This window comes from Cricetulus griseus, chromosome 2 (genome assembly GCF_003668045.3).
Source record: "Cricetulus griseus strain 17A/GY chromosome 2, alternate assembly CriGri-PICRH-1.0, whole genome shotgun sequence".
Lineage (NCBI taxonomy): Eukaryota > Metazoa > Chordata > Mammalia > Rodentia > Cricetidae > Cricetulus > Cricetulus griseus.
The window spans coordinates 417,673,516-417,693,086 of NC_048595.1; the positions used below are offsets into that span (position 1 = coordinate 417,673,516).

The 19,571-nt window shown below is 39.4% G+C and overlaps 1 protein-coding gene across 5 annotated transcripts in view; it reads left to right on the forward strand.

Moving 5' to 3' along the window:
- The window catches only part of Adam23 (ADAM metallopeptidase domain 23), a 155,628-nt gene that overhangs the window by 131,207 nt on the left and 4,850 nt on the right, over window positions 1-19,571 (forward strand). Inside the window, exons 24-25 of one of the 5 annotated variants that reach the window (XM_027397059.2) lie at window positions 1,184-1,295; window positions 9,613-9,722. In XM_027397059.2, the coding sequence (XP_027252860.1) occupies window positions 1,184-1,295; window positions 9,613-9,707 (207 nt within the window). In that variant the 3' untranslated portion in view covers window positions 9,708-9,722. Of the gene's footprint in view, window positions 1-1,183; window positions 1,296-3,479; window positions 5,263-8,891; window positions 9,335-9,612; window positions 9,723-13,613; window positions 13,705-19,571 lie in introns of those variants that run through there. The other 4 variants (XM_027397056.2, XM_027397057.2, XM_027397060.2 and 1 more) reach the window with 4 other exon arrangements.

Here is a 19,571-nt window from a genome sequence, read left to right on the forward strand (position 1 = left end):
TTCCCCCTTTTTATTCAGTCAAGGACCCTATTCCATGGGATGGTACAGTGGTCCACATTCAGGTTGTGCCTTTTCCCTGCAGCTAATCCTTCTGGAAACACACTCAGAGACACCCCCAAATGTTTGCCACACTCATGTCCTAGGTGTTTATTATAACACTGAAGTTAGCCATCCTATCTGGCAACTTAAGAACATGGGATCAGGGGCTGGAGAGGGCTGTGGATTTAAATCCTGGCTCTACTTCTTGACATCTCAGTGAGTCTGGGTAGGTACTTACCCTCTCTCATCCCTTAGGTGCTGGTGTGAGGAGTAAATGAGAAGCTTTTCATCAAATTCTTCGCAGAGGAACTTGACACATAATGAGTGTTCAGCAAAATTGCTATGTAAAATAAAATCACCAGGCAGACTTTTTAAGCATTTTAGTTATTGCTCTAAAAGTATGAGACATAAAAAGCTCTTTTCTGCTTTCTTTTTTCCCCTCTCATTTTCACCATTTTTTAAAAAAGCAAAGTTCAATCTTATTAATCATAATCATATACCAAAGCATCTCAGATTTAAAAGCTTTGGCATTTGATTTTATCATTTCTAATGATAAAAGGGTCTCGGCACCTTTCTTTCTAGTTTGCAGAGGGCTTTATTTGATTCATGTAAATTGGAAGCCCATGCCATTTGCTGCTTGATGGAGAGCTTCAGCCTGCTGACTGGGAAAGGATGACTCCATAGATGGCAGGGAGGGTGGGGCAGTGCTTATTGGGCAGGCAAAGTGCCAGCGAATGAGTTAGGCATGGTGAGGACATGCAGTGTGCTAGTGTTTCTTGGTCTTTTATCTTGAGGTTTGCTCACTGGAAGTGTTAACTTACTGAATAAAACATTTATTTTTTTCATGAATGTTCCTAGAGACTTTTGCTTTGAAAAAAAAAAACTACCTTATTGGACATTTACATATCTAAATAATCATAAATAAGACCATTTTAAAAAGTTTTCTTCATCGTAATTATTATTTTTCTATAATTATCAGAAAACATGTTCAGTAATTTGACCAGTGAACCCAGTCCTGAAAGCCATGGGAAAGTTTAGAAGCCTTCTAAATGACTTTGAAAGATCCCTTGTACACCCTGCCTCTTAGACTGTGTTTACCATTGATGGTCCATAATATTGCATCTCTCTTCTTTTTCCTTCCCAGGTGTGTAGTAACGAAGCCACCTGCATCTGTGACTTCACTTGGGCAGGCACGGACTGCAGCATCAGGGATCCAGTGCGGAACCCCAATCCCCCAAAGGACGAAGGACCTAAGGGTTTGTGTGATTTCAGTTTTACACCATTGCAGACTCTTTTTTCATCTGCACTCTCCCGCTGCAACAGTGCCACGCTTCCATGCCTTTGGAAGGAGACACACCAGAATATGTCATTTTGCTGGGAAGTTGCACAGTTCCGTGTATATCACCTTTTCCAGAGCACATTTAAGTTACCTCTTAGCCTAGAAGTGAATTAAGAAAAGAAAAATGTACTGACTTCCTTTAATCCGGTTTCTTCTCTGTCCTTTAGACTTTATACTTTTCCCCACTCTCCCCAAAGCTAATTATTTTACACACTGTTCCATTTCTGAATAGATGCAGTCTTTGGGGCCGACATAAGAGGTTTTTTTTTTTTTTTTTTTTTTTACGGTCCTCAATATAGCATTCTCTCCAGAGGAAAGTTGTAGTCCTTTATTCCCCCATTTTAAAAAAAAATTCTTTTGATTTGGTCTAAGAATCACTTCTTCAGATAGCTTTAATTTTTCAAAGGAAACTAAAAAGTCTGCAGCTTTGTTCTAGGCAGCCACCATGAGAAGAGGGAGACCAGAATTTAGCATAATGAGTCTGTGGCAGTTCATAGCCACCATGTGATATCGAAAATGAGAATTCTCTGGCCCTGAGGTCAGGTGACATACCCGTTACCTAGGCAACCAGAGGCCAAACTGGGAGCTTGCTTGCTTCTGTTACATTATTTTATAGCATTGCCTATGTAAAAACGAATATGACAGTCATTTTCTCATTATTCTCCCCGCTCTCACCCCCTCCATTGATTCTCAAGGATCTTGAAAAACTGTCAGTTACAATGGGCTTCATGTAGCATCCAAGTCTCTAGTACCCGAGAAAACAAACAATTGCTAGTACCAGTTTTGACATTTGATCACGGCGTTGTACCTTGGCATCTTTTTTAATGGTGCTGTTAATAGTATTCTATAAATTGACTTCCATCCCCCCCAACCCCTTGGCAAGCAGGAAAATGCACATAGGACTAGCATTGAATTGATCACCTTTGTTTTGATGGAAGTTCATTTCAACTCTGTGAATGGCAGTGCGGTCTGTGTGGGAAAACAGGCCCCTCTCAGAGCAGATAAAGCTCCCTAGACTACTGTTACTGAAAAGATGTAGCCGCGTTTGGATGTATGTGAGTTGTTCCATAACAGTGGGTGTGTTAAAAACACCCTCCATTCCTTTGTTTAATACGCCCAGGATATTAAAATTCTATAAGAATAATTACCACACCCACACAGTCTATTTCTGTTTTCCCTGTTTTTAAACGTGAGCCTACTCCACTTTTACATTCAGTCTTTTGTTACTTTAAAACTAGAACAAAACACTTTTGGATCCACCTTCAGAAGTTAGATTCGGAGGTTTAAGCCCTGACAAAAGAAGCGAGCTTCTGCCTCCAGACCCTCTGCACAGCGCAGCTATGACTTTCAAAGATGCCCTGTGTTTCTTCCTTCCTTCTGTGACACTTAAGCATTCTTGTACGCCGACAGAGCTTTTTTAGATTCCGTCCACGTGTTAAGTCGATGGGGCTTTATTAACTGTTTCTGTTTGCCGTTTCTTTACCCTCTCTCCCACTAAGGAAAGTCGAACTTAGAGCCATGGCGCAAACAGTCACTCTCTAGAGAGGAGAGTGTTTGCAGTTGTCATTTTTTCTCACCCAAGACAGGGTTTCTCTGTGTAGCTTTGGAGCCTGTTCTGGCACTTGCTTTTGTTTGACTTTGTCCCATCTTATGAGGTGGCAGTCTTTACTGTATTTAAGGAAATAGCCCCCCTTTTTTGGTAATTCAAATCATACATGTTTACTACAGAAAATAAGTATTTATTTTAGGAAATACAAGAAAGGAATGAAAAAAAACAGTAAAAATTATGCATCGCTCCACAGCACAGAGGTGATTAGCATGTTTATTCAGGCTGATCCCTTTCTGGTCACATGTTTTCCTTTTTTTTTCCTCTCACTGAAGGCAGCAAGTCGTAGGGGCAAGCTGTCTATAAAGTGCTCAAAATCAGTGAGAATTTCTAATAATTTTGTTAAGCAAAAATGTCATTATTTAACACAAATGAAAACCAGTTGTTTTGTAAACAAATGTCCAGGTAAAGTAGTCAATTTTAGTACAATTAAATAATAGCTCTATTTGGGGGCTGGAGAGATGGTTCAGTGGTTAAAAACACTTGTTCTTGCAGAAGATCTGGCTCAGTGCCCAATACTCCATGGCAGCTCTGGTTCCAGGGGATCCAGCACCCTCTTGTGACATCTCTGGGAGTACGCATGCATGTGATATACATATATGCATGTAGGCAAAAAACACACATAAAACAAAATAAATAAATCTATAAAAATTTAAATAGCAGCTTGATTAGCTGTTTGTATCTCTTAATATTCTAGGGAATATGCTAGTAAAATGAGAAACAACAGAAATGAGACATTCTTCAACTTTGTAAAATGAGAAACAACAGAAATGAGACATTCTTCAACTTTGTTGTCAATTTTTATAATTTTAGTCTTTATAATCTCTGTGAAAAGAAAATGAAAGAGAGATGCGTGCCCTTGACCCTGGCCTTCACCCACTTAAAAATACATATTGTCTGCCCAGTATTTTAAGGGAGCATGTGCTCTGAACCTAGTTGATATTCAGTAAATATCCCATCCCCTGCCCCTGGGGATATGTAAAGGAAGTGGTATGGCCACATAATCCCAAGAGTCAGGAGGCTGAGGCAGGAGGATCATCTCAAATTTGAAGATCTCCTGCTCTATTACATAGGAAGTTCCAGGGCAGCCAGGAAACAACAAGACAAAATACACCAGCAAGAAGGAAAGTGGCATTTAGTGCTGATTTTCCACTTATGCATATTCATTTGTATGAAGTCAAAGTCTCTGTGCAGTATACCATACTTTCTCAACTGTTGGTTCTGCATAGGTGCCAAGCGTCCCTCAACAGCTGCGTACCATATCACCCTTTTCATCATTCAGTGGGTTTGGCTGCACTTGCTCTGCCTTCCCAAGATGCTGTACATAATGAGCAGCATGGTCTGTCTGGCCAGTCATGTCTCCAGGTAGATGTGGCAAGAACATGCTGTGCATTATAGGCAGACATGGTGGTATCTGCCTGTGATCTCAATACTTGGGAGGCTGAAGCAGGAGGATCTTAAATTTAAGGCCAGCCTGGGATACGTAAGTATTTCAGAACAGGCTAGCTAATCAGACTGTCCATAAAACCCAAAGAAAATAAAACAAATCCAAAACCTACCTATCTCTGCTTAATTGTATTCTCCTGAAATGGAGAAAAATCTAAGAAGCATAATGAAAATATTGCCTTTTTAATCGTGAACTTGGCACGAAAGATTGGTAGAAACCCACTGTAGCCCTTTGGATCAAGACCATATTAGAATAGGTAGATTCTACAGCTCCCTTTCTACTGAGTTGAGAATGTCAGAAATGGACTTATTTATTTTGGATATCTTGAAAATTAATTCCCAGAAGATCATCAGGTCTGGGTAGAGTCTTAACATGAATACTGTATAGTCATTGACTTTCTAAGGGTATCTATGATGGACCCACAGTACTGTGGTTAAGTTATTCCTTCCAGATCTCAAACCACGGACAGTTGAGAAAAATCTCGATACCTAGAAGGCATGTGGACTAGGATTTCCTTCTTTCCTCCCTGCTCTCCTTCTTTCTGCACCCCTTTTCTCTCTCCTCTCCTCTCCTCTCCTCTCCTTTCTCTTCTCTCTCAGTGGAACGCAGGGCCTCAATGCATGCTTAGCAAGTTCTACCTTTGAGCTTTATTTCCAGCCCTCTGGGAAAGGATTTTCAAAAAAAAAAAAACAAAAAAAACCTATTTAGTATTACACATCATCCATCCCTGTGACACCGTTGATTCTATATGTGAAAGCCTTTGGAGCTACTCTTTCAACTTGTTTCTCTGGAGATCACTGAAAGGAATTATTTCTCTTTGTCATGCAAGAATAGAATGTCCTCCAGTTTGGTTTGAAAGAGTTTCCAGGGACTGAGGAGATGGCTCTGTGGGAAAGTGCTAGCCTGAAGACCTGAGTTCTGCTCTAGAAGAGCTATGGTGAATGTCAGGTTCAATGAGAGACCCTGCCTCAAAAACTAAGGTGGAGAAGTGACTGAGGAAGATCCTGCTGCAAACTTCTAGCCTCTACATACATGTACTCACTCTTCATGCACACCCGTATTTGCATGTACACGTGAACACACACACACACACACACACACACACACACACACACACACACAGGGACGGGGGTTGTTTCTACCTTCTAGAAGGAGAGCCATGCCCATTCATTTTTATTCATTTGTATCCACTTTGCTAAGTGCATATTGTGGACTATGATAGATTTTTCTCACTTGATGGCTACCACGCCATCACTATGACAAGAGAAAAGAGAAGAAAAGTGGGCTATATCACTTTCACTGACTTATATGGGCAGGGATAGTATTCCTAGGAAGGAAGGTTGGGTCAGACCCTGTAATGAAGACCGTGGTCTTCGTTAAAAGATAGAGATAGAAAATTAAAATTAGAGATAGAAAGGACCTTAACGGCAATTCTTCCAGACCTGCTGCTTCGCAAACGGGAAAAATAATTATCAGTGTTAAGAGATAATTAAATAAAATGTGATCACACGAGCTTAACCTCAGTGCCTTTTCTGCTACTGCGGCATTTAAGGCAGAATGCTAAGCCCTTCTGCTAGTTCTTTGTGCATTATAAGAAGAAGGAATGACGATAGCCTGGCAGCGATTAAGCCCATTAGGGGATCCATTACTTGCCAGCAGTGCTTATTATGGCTCTGAAGAACCGAGATCTATCATTAGAGTTTAGAATTTCGAGAACAGTGACTTCTAAATGTTTTCAACATACTAGATACTATTTATTGTAGCTTTTGCATATAGCCTTTAGGTGGCTTTCATATGACAAACCTTTGATTTTGTAGTTCAAATCATTGAAGGATTCTCATATGTGAGTACGAAGTGTTATGTATAATTATTTGTCAGGCACTTTCTTATTAACCACAGACTCAACAAAGCTTAAGGTTTTTACCATCTTTTAAAAATATTTTAGTAACTATGGCTTTATCTTATGTAAATCCAGAAAAGCCTCTGTATTTTTGTTGATAGCATGAATTGCAGTATTTGCTCTTTTTTTCCTTCTTCTTTCTTTTGTTTTTAGACATGATTTTGCTATGTAATTCTGGATGGCCTTAAACCCACAATCCCCCTGAAGCTGATATTGCAAGTGTATCCCATTTTATTCAGCTGAAATATTTGCCATGAAATAACTTATTCCATGTCCTTCCAAACATGTATCCCAGTAGACTAAAATTGAACTTTTTTTATTTCATGGAAAAGAGGAGATCTGATTTTGTGTCTAACACATTGGAATTTTCAGCAAGATAGAATATTTTTCTAATATCAATATTACATTCTGCAAAATAAAGGGGTTTATTTAGTGCTTATTTCTAACCTTTCAGTTTTGTAAAGTAAACCCCTGCAGGAAGAACTATAGTCTAGAGGGCACCGGTGATGGATTTGCTGCCGACAGCTTTGCTACCTACAGCCGTTGAAGTGGCAAGGGGTAGAGGCTCTTAGCTCCTGCTGGCTCACTGGAATCACATAGGTGAAATGCTGCATCTTCCTGCTTTGGAAACTCTAAGAAAGGGACATGCAGTTTCAAAAGGAGCAGAATTCTGTATGTGTGAAGTCTGACTTATCTGTGCAGGAATTCTACTTGCTAAACAGTCTTTATTTTTTCTTTCAAAAAAAGGAGAAAATTTATAGTTTGCATCATAATATTATACACTTACTAAAAGTTGTACTTTTTAAGGACCAGCAAGGTTAAAAATAAATAAGCCTACAGACAGCACATACATGCAAAGGTACTAAAGTAATGAGCGTGATCAAACTGTACACTAGAAAGAAGGACAAGTGTGTCAGACAGCAAGGAGACAAAGTCAAGCTCACCAAAACCAGGACTGTGTTATCAGCTGGGAGCTTTGAGAGTGCCATGGTCAGGGTCATACGAGAAAATTCAGGTATGGCATTGTACATACAGCACAAAGCCTAAGAGTAAAAGAGACATTTGTAGATAATGAATGAATATCAATGAGAGAATTAATGAACAAAAGCAGTTGCATAACAAACCCATGAGTATGGAAAAAAGCTTCATCGTGAACTTCCAAAGGTCCAAGGGAAAAAAAAATCCCAATTTTGCCCTGTAAAATGCTGCCCACTTAAGAGTCACTCCATCAGTCCCCGCTCAACAGATTTACAAACAGGTTGATTCTGAATTTAAAGAGATAAAACCCTGTTCAGGCTCACAATAAGGGACCAGGTGCATCTTTACACATCTTTTCAGTGTGCCAGGGCTCAGATCATCAGAAGCCGGCGAGAGAGGTCTCTGAGAAAGGCACTTCCCCACCCTCCTCTCGGTTGCTTTGTGTTAAGAGTGCTTGTCTGTTAAGAATCTGCAGATAATTATTCTTTCTCAGCGCTGATTAAGGCCCATCATCTGCCTGCCTGGAATACGTGCTTGAAGCATCTGCAGGATATTTTTTTTGTTCCCCTGCTAATATGTGCACAGTGGGCCACCTAATTCTCTCCCTTCTACAGAGAAGAATTATACCACAACAAACGTAGGAGAGTTTCCAAATTGTTACTCATCTTTCATGTGGTAGTTCTAATTTTAAAAATTAACAAATATTGATCTAGCATCACATTATATGAGAGAGGAAGGAAATGTCTTCCTGTAATTTATTGTAGCTACCTTATGTAAGAGTTGAAGGGAAAGTAAGGGTCGACTGGTGTATTTCAGCTCTGAGAGCCAATTCGTAAAATTTAAGCATACCATCTTCCCCCTAAAATTATGAGTTAACATATTTGTTAATTTAGTATTCTGAAAGCAAGGATTTTCTTTTTTAAAAAAATCAAGTTTTAAGTTTGGAACACCTTTCCTTCCCAGTGTTTGCCTGGGAAATCTGATCTGTAGCTGGGTCATTTTGAATCTGTGGGCTACCATCTAACTCATCCCCCAACCCTTAGCTTTCACTAGACTTTCTCTGTTTTCTTTTTTTTTTTTTTTTTTTGGACTTTCTCTGTTTTCTGTTGTGTTTCCGTTTTTTTGTTTTGTTTTGTTTTGTTTTTGTTTTTTTACTTTAAAAAGGCTATCTCTGGTTGTGTTTAGTTAATAACCCTTAGTTTCTCATTTATATTATTTATCTAGTGATAAAATGAAGTAATTGTGAAATTGCTAAGCAGGCTTAGGGATCCAAGATTCTCTTCCTTTGGGATAATATTTTACTAAAAGGTTTATGAGCCCAGTAGGAAGCCTTAAACAATTGAGACTGTGAGTCTCAGGTCTTGGTTCTTTTCCCCTGTGTTCATAGCAGTCAATCTGTATAATACCGTTCTGTTGAAGTGAAACTGTTTTCATTGGTAAGGTCATTTGCATTCATTACCTTTCATTTACGTAGAAACAAGAGGTAAATGGCTATAAGCCAGTTCCCTTGTACACTTATAGACATAACCAACCCTAGATAATAGTACCTCTTACTTCAATATCTGCCTTTATGTAATTCTAGTAGAGAAAATGCTGGAGTTCCAGGGCTATTTTTTCCAACACGTGAAAGCCTTCCACAGAAGTGATGGTGCATGGCCGTTGAATGTTCCACTCTGCACTGATAACTACTTGGTGGTCTATAGCAACCTCTGCAGTTTCCTTTCAGCACACAAATACACACTGGATTCTATAGCCAAAGAACTAAACGTCCATTTCCTATGACTGAAATCCAAACCTTGCAGTTATCCAAAATATACTTTTTAATAACTTCCCAGGTAAATTACACTGAATTTTAAAACTACTCTTTTGAATGTCTTTTTTTAAAAAAAAGCTGAATGATATGTTCTTCATTTAAATGATGTTAATCATATTTTGCAGTTTGAAAAATTTATAAATTATGCATTAATGTTTATTTTGTAATTAAAATATAGATTTTCTATAATACAATTAAATTTTTACTTCATACTCCTAGGAGCTATGACTCAAATTGGATTACTAATGAACTTAGAAGTATTTATAAGGGATCATGTCTCAAAGTAGGGTGTGTAGAATTTGAAGATAAAAATTGTTTTCATATATTCTCCATTGTATGTCCATCTCAGTTTCAAACTTTTAAGCAAAGATATCCATATTTCTCTAACATTCAAAGCATTTTCTGGAGAGATTGTTTTGTATGATAGTGAAATTGATGTGTGATTTCTTCTGTTTTTTAAAAAAAACCTCCTTGTTTTCCCTCCACACAGTGAACATGGCCACAAGCAGGCTCATAGGGGCAGTGGCTGGCACCATTCTGGCCCTGGGGGTGATTTTTGGAGGCACAGGGTGGGGAATAGAGTAAGCATCCTCATAAGTTTCCTAGTGTCTTTCCTTAGTGCTTGGTGTGTGAGGTGATGCTTGAACCCTGACCCTTCCACGTTTTGTCTTGTCGATTGTTTCCTGTGCTGGTGTAATCTGTGGTGTGATTTGTATGTATTTGTGTCTTGTGATTTTTCTCGTGCACTATAGAACCTTCTCCTGTCTGGAACAATGTGGGGCATAAAACAGTTTTGGGGTGCTTATTAAGGCAAGAGCTCAAAACTTCCTTTGCTTTCCCACTTGTAAGTTTTAAAGTACAGATCTTAATTTTTTCCTATCAATTGGCAAAATGATTTTTATGTGAGTTTTCATTGAAGTATAATGAATTTGCTTTTAAGACTCAAATCAATCTGTACATATAGCTAAATACCAACAGCTATTACACTTTTTAGAGATAGTGGGAATGACAGCCACTGAGTGCTTTCCTACTTATTTAGAATGATATAGAAGGCTTTAACTCAGTTTTACAAAAGAAGACATTAAGGACACTGTTTTCTTTCTTTTCATTTTTTTTTTGTTATAACATTGGTTCACAGTCCAACTTCAAAGTTTTTATAACATTGGAGCAAGGCATATGACAGATGAAAATATATTAAGTTCAAACCCACACAACCTTAGCAAGCAGCTGCAATTCATCTGATTGGTTTGTCTTTCAAATACACAGTGTCCAGACCAGTGCGTTGTTTGTCACTTGCCCATTAGACTCTTCTGATGCTTGAGTTTAGCTCTCTCTGCCCTTGATCCACACTCTCCAGATGGCTGAGGTTGCTAGGCACAGACTAGCTTATCAGGAAGCCCGGTTCTCTTCATTAACCAGAGTGTATTTACATACCCATGGCAGGAGTCACCCTTCACACCTGTGTTTTCTATTTACTGGGGCTCTGCTGACATTTCACAATAGCCAATGTATATATATATTAATGTCTCAAGGGACACCGGCTATCTTTGACTTATCCCAAAGAATGAGCATGTTCATTGTCAGCACAGCCCTCAGTTTCACTAGTTAGGGGACACATCTGCTCTCCTTACACACTCGAGTCAGGCAATTTGGGCACCGGGAGAGCAGCAGGAGAGGAGCAGGTGTGCAGGTTACACATGAAGCTATTCTACTGTAGTTAGAAGGCCTGGCCAGCCTTGGATCTTTTTTTTAAAAAAAATATTTAAACAGAGTCTCATGTCACTTTATTGCTTATATTCACGTGGAACTTAACAGGGTAGCCCAAGGCGAGCCTTGAGCTTGCAGCAATCCTTCTGCCTCAGATTCTTAAGTGCTGGGATTACAGGTATGAGCACTCATGCTCACCTTAGCCTATGCCCTATATAACTTATGTTTCATCAATATGGTCTGTGAAGCTAGTTAGATCAGGAGAGAGGGGGGAGGGGGGCACACTGAAAAAATGGCTTGTATTTCTTTTCACCTATGAGAAAATGAAGCATGTAACAGTGCTTTAAAACGTTTGACTACAATAACTTGGTCCTGTAAGTTGCACCTTGTGACTGTTGGCCAGATGTTCCTGTCCCAGGGCCAAAATCTAGACATATGTTTAAGTGAAATTCTTCTTAGAAGAAAGGCAGTTTTCGAAAGATCACCCCAATGTGTTTTCTATATTACTTAGTGGCCATAGTTCAGTGCCTTCAGATAGAACTGAAACAATAAATTCTGGTCATCCCTTGAGTCTTAGAGATGGCCAGGATCCAAGAAAAGTCTTCGTTGTAAACAGTCCTGTCACCAGCATTCATTCCCATCCATCCTTTCCCGTGTGGCTGCTTTGTTGCTATTTATGCTTGTGACAGGTAAGTGTGAAAGCATACATTCTTTTCCCTAAAAATAAGTTTTGCTGTTCTTGTGCCATAGACATTTTCTCTAATGGATTACTTTAAGTTCCATTTATTTGTGTTTGATAATTAATGAATTTTTAGAAAAATAGAGCTATATTGTACAACACAGTTTTAATACTTCCTGGCTTAATTGATAGTGCAATGTTCACTTCATCAATAAGGCTTCCAGGGAAAGAGTTAACTTCTAAATTTCTACTCCTTAGTTTAGAATTCTACCCCAGGGATCACTTCTTGTCCATTCTGTACTGAATCTAATTCCATCCTGTTTTCTGAGCCAACAGCATGCAAACTGTCTTAAGTGTATGCACATACACAGCACTATCAGTACTTTCAAAAAAAATTATTTCTTCACATTTCACTATGGAGAAAGTGGCGAGGAAATGTGTGAAGTTTTGTCAGGGCAGCCGTTCACAAACCTTCTGTGAAGGGCCTGGTGTAAATAGCTTTGTATTCCAAGCTACAGGGTATCCATCCCAACCATTCAACATTGCTGCCGACAGCCGCCATAGTCGGTATGTGGGTAAAAAATATGGCTTTGCTACAACAAAATGTCTTTGCCCAGAGAGATAGTGGGGGCAGATTTGGTCTGTGGGTTCCAGTCTTCCGAGCCTTCATTTATAACATGAGTCTTGAAGTCAGGATGGTCTACATTCCTGCCCCACTTGTCCCTGTGGGAGGATTCAATGAGCTGTGTCAGAAATGAAGAGTCGGTGCTCACTGTACAGTCTCTAAAAGGCACTTACCATTCTCACTGCTGGTATTTATTATCCTTAATGTATTGCCAAAGGCCACGCATACTCACATTCTCTAGACCCTCCATGATTTAAGAGCATGTCACTGGAGATGACCCCCATCCTGGAACTCTGTTGTGCCCACTTACACCTCTAGTACTATGTGGTTTCTGTGCAGAACCATCAACCATACCACTGTGGGATGTCAGCAGTGGTGTCCACTCATGTGTTCAGAGAAGAGACTCTCCTATGTCTGTAATAGACTTAAAGGTTTAGGAAAACCAGCAAGAGTGACTAGTTTGTGACTTACAGGCATATATATATATATAATATATATATATATTATATATATATGTATGTATGTATGTATGTATATATATATATATAATATATTATATATATATATATATTCGTGGTTATTAGGGGACACTGCTGTGCATATGCATGGTACACCCTGGAGGATGTGAAATTTCATCATAGTTTAAATGTCTAAACCACATATAACTTTGTTTTGATCTTTAAAGGCTGAATGAAGAACAATGGAGTTACTGTATTGTCTACCAACTTATCAATGGTGGTCTCTTCACTTCATATTGTCAACTTCTATATCTTCTCCACTTTTTAAATATATTGCCAAGTTTCAGATTTTTAAAAGATAATCTCAAATGGAATTTAAAGGATTCTATCCCCCCCATACTTCCCATAAATTACTCATATAAATTTTAGGTTTACACCTAACAGTTCATTTTGGGGGGTTAACACTGAAGAACCAGGAAGAAATATCTGAGATTGAAATTTCAAAGCCAGATCTTCATTGGTTAAACCTTTTCCAACTCAATTGTCATTGTCTCCCAGGACAGAACAAAAAAGCATTGAGAATGTGCTGAGTTGGTTGGAAAAAGCTGTCATGGGGTCATTTATCTCCTGTGTTTGGCAAGCAGGTGGCTCCGATGCTAATTGGAGCCTGGTTCCTTATTTGCACAGAGCTGTTTGATTTGTGATATGGGTGGAGGGGAGAAAGAGACAACACACATGCACTGGAAGCAAGTGGGGCTGATTTTTTTTCAGACAGATGAACTTAACAGAGTTTAACATCAGTGGCAAAGAATTAGTAGATTCTAAGACAAGCAATCCAAACCAATCGCCGATGGAGGCATCTGCCATGGGATTAAAGCTAACACAGGAAAGCGATGAAAATATTTAGGGAACCTTGCACACCCATCAGTGATTTACCTCGTGAAGCTGCTTACCTGCCTCTCTGTTGTGGTAATGAAAATAGTTGGCTCACATGACTTTCTTCCCATGATCCTTTGTCACAGGTCCTAGTGCCACCAATCTCATAATAGGCTCCATCGCTGGTGCCATCCTGGTAGCAGCTATTGTCCTTGGGGGCACAGGCTGGGGATTTAAGTAAGCAATGCCGCATGTCTTTTCTCTGTGGCTCGGGCACCTCTCTTTCTGCTTACATAACCTGGTTTTGAGTTCCTGCTACGAGACTTTGGTGTTAACAACACAACCACAAAAAAAAAAAAAAAAAAAAATGTGCTTTTACTCAGAAGTGGGTTAGAAACAAAGGACATGGAGCTTCAAATACCATCTTCAGGCAGACAGGGAAGCATGGACAATGGAAGGAATTCACTTGAATTTGAAGCCAGAACACTTTAGTATTAAAAGACATTCTCGCTTACAGCAGCAAGTCTCCTAGGGTGCTTCCATGTACACTTAGGTGACCAAGGAGATGAATTGGACATAAATACACATAAATTCCTAATTGTTTCTGCAACACTGATTTATAGCCCCTAGGGGTTCCCCATGACCTCAGTCATCATGTAATCATTGTTTTCTACATGTAACTTTGTGATTTGAAAAACCTTTTTATTTACTTACAAATATTTAAAAAATACTTTTATTATTTCTCTAACCAACTAAATTTGGAAGCAATGGCTTTGTAGCATTTACTGTAACACTCATATAGCTGAGTGGCTGGCTATGCTTTCATAGTGACTTTTAATTTGGATTGCATATTGATAACCAAGATTGCTAAAGTAGACCATACTGGATAATCACAGATAGAGACCCTATTGTGTTTAATATTTTTAAACAGATTTATGATTTATCTAGTTTGGATATTTTGTATCTCAGATTCATTAGAGAATCACTTTCATACATTTTGAGCTATGGTGACTTGATTTTTATTATTTGTAGGTAAGTCTTCCTCTGCCAGATAAGTCTCTTTATTGGTGGCGCACACCTTTAATCCCAGCACTCGGGAGGCAGAGGCAGGTGGATCTCTATGAGTTTGAGGCCAGTGTGGTCTCCAGAACAAGTGCTAGGATAGGCTCTAAAGCTATACAGAGAAACTCTGTCTCGAAAAAAAAAAGCCTCTTTCATAAATTAAATTTCATCTGTATCTTTTGGGATGAATTTAAGTGGGAAATGAAACCTCTGTCAAACCAAAGCCTTCCCACTTTGCTTCCATTCAGCCACTCAACGGAGGAAGTTTTGCTTAGAATAAACATGGAGTGGCCTTCATTAAACCAGCTAACATGTTATTGTTAGAAGCTGATTATGAAAGAAAAGATAACAAGATGTGATCTAAATAAATCTACTTTTTCTGCTAATTTGTTACGATATTATGATTTAGTGAGTATGCCCTTAGTATTTGTGAGGCTTCTACTTGGAAATGTGTATCCAATGGTGCTTGTTTTTCTACACAGATGTCTATAAAGTTGGACTTATACTTAGTGAATTAGCAATTTTGGCATCAGCATGCTTGCAGAAACACACAAACTGAATAGACACCTGATATTTGGATTTCTCCTCATTTGAAGGATCACATAAGGGACATCTCAGAAGTGGTATGTTTTTGTTTGGATTTTCCTCATTGCAGAGGAAAACTTTTCTTAGTGCCCCACTACTGTGAAAAAGTCATTATGCATTATAGAAATTGTGTATTATAATTTCTATTATAATGCTTTCTTTATAAAAAATTACATGTGCCTCCAGAAAAAGAAATTTGGCTCATTCTGTGGCACATACCTCCTTAGCATTAAGAAACATTCATTTTAAAGGTCCAAGAAACTGTCTCCTGTGCGTCATTGCCATGCAACGCTGTGCGATGCCAGATGTACTGTTTCTTTGTCCACGACCAGAGCACATTGTTCTGTAGCAGGACCTCAAAACAGCAGCCTGGCTAGCTCTCAGCTTGAACTGCATGTTCTGGGGGAGAAAGAAGCCTTTTTGACTGTGCTGATTAGTGGGTTAGGCTCTGTACAGATGATTCCCATCTAAGAAAGGAAGATATCCAGTTATCAGAAGAGCAATGCACAAGGTGAGGGGTTGGTTGATGCAGTCAACCAAGCAAGGTTCAAACCCGGCTCCCCTCCCTTTGCCTGGGGACTGTTATACAGGGACACTTCCCAATGACTCAGTTAAAGCCTCTTCTTATTTCCAGCTACTGTAATGCTCACCTTCTGGTAAAGTGTAAACAGGCACAACCCTGCACAATAGCCTGCTGTAAATACTTTCATGCCTCGAGGACAACAGGCCAAGAATGTCTCTTAAATATTTAACTTCTCCTTTGTTTAACTTCTGGAGCTGGAATTTGGAGATGCTCTTGTACTCTGTGCTGGAGCCATGAGGTTTGCTTTGGATCTTAATGGTGGCTGATGGTTTGTGTGAAGCTGTCAACTGTTACTTGTACCTCACAATGAAAGGCTGTCCATGCTTAGTAACAGTGCTCAAGTTTTCCCACCACTTGGGTGGTTTTTGAAGATGATTAGGGATAATTTGGAATACTGAATTGGAAGCCTTTCAGAGTGTCACTGAGTTCAGTGTAAATAAACCAGTTTCCTTTAGAAGCAGAAATTGGAAATAACTGTAAAGACGATTGTTCTAGATAGCGCTGTTGGGAATCCTTCCCGAAATGGGGACATTATTTCCAGAAGAGGAGCAAGCAAAGTCACCTGAAGCCTTTGAAGGTGTGTAAACTTTGAGATGAAAAGAACAGGTGCAATTGATTGGGAGATAGCACTTTTTTGTAGCATCACATTCCTTTAGATGTGACTTGCTGAGTAATTTAGGCGTGGAAGAGTGTCACAACCATTCTTTACCTGCACAGGCATACAGAGAGAAGCAAAACACACAGCTATGCTGTCCCCTGCTGTTTTACTGATTCTTTCCTTACAGTACGCACTTCTGGATTAGGTGTTGAAAGATATGGGAGGATTTGGATATGTGTGAGTGGGTATACTTTATGTATATATGGTCATGCAAATTTATCAGAATTATTGTGATCTGAAATTAATACAGATTTAGGTTGCTTCTTTTTGGTAAGATAGGAGAGTTTGAAACATTTGGTTAATGTACACAATCCACATGCAAAGTTGTAGAATTCCCCAAAAAGAAAAAAAAAGTACTTTTTTTTAGAATTCTTGTTATTGAGTTCATGCATTCAGATATACTGAGTTATGTAAAATGGGCATGTAGGGATGTTGGTTAAATCCACGCTCCACGTTCTAGAGGTCTTGAGGCTGCTAAGGCATGATTGCATGAGTAAGTTTCCAGGTGTTGAGAATCTTGTGGTTAATTCTAAGGTATTTGTGGAAAATAGGCCATTTGTGAATATCGGCCATGGCACACCAACCTGTCCCCCTTTTCCTGCATATGCATTTATTGTTCTTGGCCCATGCTTCTCCTCTTCACATACAGAATGAAGCTGTGAGCTGTGATGAGAATCACTAAGCTCTGTCATGGTTGTTCCATGGGCCCCTGATTCCTAATTATTGCTGAATAATAGTGATACTCCGTTAAACTACTAGAATGACTGGTTTTTACTGGATATTGGAGCAAATGAGATAGATAACAGATTACCACCTTCCCCAAAGCTTAGGGAAAATGGAATGTAGATTTTACATATGCATTGAAAAATTATCAGGGTTGTTATTATTGCCTTAAAAGTATTTATGCAACAGCCCTGTCTTAGGGTTACAACTGCTTGGATAAAACCCCATGACTAAAACCAACTTGGGGAGGAAATGGTTTGTCTTACACTTCTGTATTACAGTCCATCATTGAAGGAAGCCAGAATAGGAACTCAAACAGGGCAGGAACCTGGAGGCAGGAGCTAATACAGAGACCATGGAGGAGTTCTGTTTACTGCCTTGCTCCTCATGGCTTATTCAGCCTGCTTTGTTATAGAATCTAGAACTACAAGCCCAGGGGATGCTCCACCTACAATGGTGCATGAAGCATTAATTAAGATTGCCTACAGCCTGATCTTATGGCAGCATTTTCCCAATTAAGGCTCCCTCCTTTCTGATACTTTGGCTTATGTCAAGTTGACATAAAACTAGCCAGTACAACTCCCTAAATTTGAATACAAGAATTTAGGTGTGAGCTCTTATGCACTATATTTATCAATATTACAAGTGATAGCAATGGGGAAAAATAAGTTCTTGGTGGGGCATGAAAAGGACATGAAGGTGACAGTGACATATTTTGCTGGAATTGATTCCAGAGTGAGTGTGGGCCCTTCAACCATGTTACAATGTCTTCATCTTTGGAATTCTGTCAATGCCCCACTATCCTACCTGATCTCCATAGGTTGCAGTGGCAAAGTGGGTTTCCACCATTGCCAGCAGAGATTGTATTAACCTCTAAGGGCAGTCCCTGATGAGCTGCTCCTTTAACAAGTCTGTAGTTATCACAGGTGGGGCTGTCCCTGAGAAAGCATTTGCATTAGAACCCTCTCTTAGCTCTAACCCATTTGTTGTTAGCCTGGGCTAAATTCTGTTCCATTTCTTCTCCAAATAAAAGATGTTCACAGTTGGTCCTCCTCTAAAATGGCAGTTGAAGGGCTATAGCCAGAAACATAACTGAATCTTGATGGGGAGGGGAAGTATTTTAATTTTCTTAAAGTTAGGATGTGGAATAAATTTGAATCAGTTTCTCTATGATCATTGTAACTAAATTGTTGTTTTCCCTTCAAATTCTATGTCATTTTCCAGTGCAGAATATAGAGCCACATACCCTTATTGTCCAAGACTCTTGGGTTAGGCACTTTATTCTTCATATATCATCATGATGTCAGGTCAACCAGGAACACATGTGTTTCCTTGACTCAAACCCCTAAGGATATAAGCTCAATCTAAGGTAGCCTAGAGGTTAGGTGTGTGTGTGTGTGTGTGTGGGAGGTCTTTGGTGATGGGCATGGGGGCTAAGATAAAGAATGTGACAATAGGTGGCTAGAGATAGCTCAGCAGTTAAAAGCAAGTGGTGTTCTTGCAAAGGACTGGGGTTTGTTTCCCAGCACCCACATGGTTGCTTGCAACAGTCTAAAACTCCAGTTCCAACAGATTTGGTGCTCTCTTCCTGGATCCCAGGACACTGAGCATGAATGAATGCACCTATGTACTTGCAGGCATAACATTTATACACATGATTCTTTTAAAAGTGATAATAGTAGCTAACTCTGGTCAGAAGACCCATGGTAGCTATTGTTACCTAGAGATGTTTAATGTTGTATATGTATATGCATATAATTACAAGCATTATAGGTAAAAGCTTAAATTTCCTACAAGTACAAAAACCTTGATAAAAATGGTATCATTGTAAGACCTACGGATTGCATTGATGTTTTACAATGGTCCAGAAATACCTTTCTGGTTATGATAACAAAGTTGCTTCAAAATCCAGTGAGCAGAGGGCATTCAGACAAAATGGTTTGGGAGGGGAGCCAGCAAGGACGTGTCTATTATAGTTCTCACTTTCACATTAGAACTGAAGAAAAACAGCCTTACATTCATATAGAAAATTCAGGACAGGCAGTATTCAATGTATGGTGGCCCACAGTAGATGGCTTACCTATGTGGGGAACCTCACAGAGGGCTTGCTGTGTTATCTTCTCTGCTCATCTCTAGTTTCCCTCTCCCCTGCACTTCAGCTTGCTTTCTTCACTGCTAGGACTTCAGTGGAAGAGAAAATGGCCTCCAGTCTGCTGTCAGTACTGTTCAGTGAAAACATAGGGTTCCATAGGGTACCGACTTCTTAGTCTGATCAAAGAACCTAGTAACCCTTTACAATGTCGTTCTATTGGAAGAGTGCAATCTAAGCTTCAAACCCTGAAGTTTAAGAGGAGTATACACTTTTGGACACTGGAGTTTCTTGAGTACCAGGCTGAAGGAGAATTTCAGTTCTCTCTTTAAAAACACGCCACCTGGTGGTCCTGACCTTGGGATTCTCTACATTTGAATGAAAGAATTTAGAGATGGGTAGTG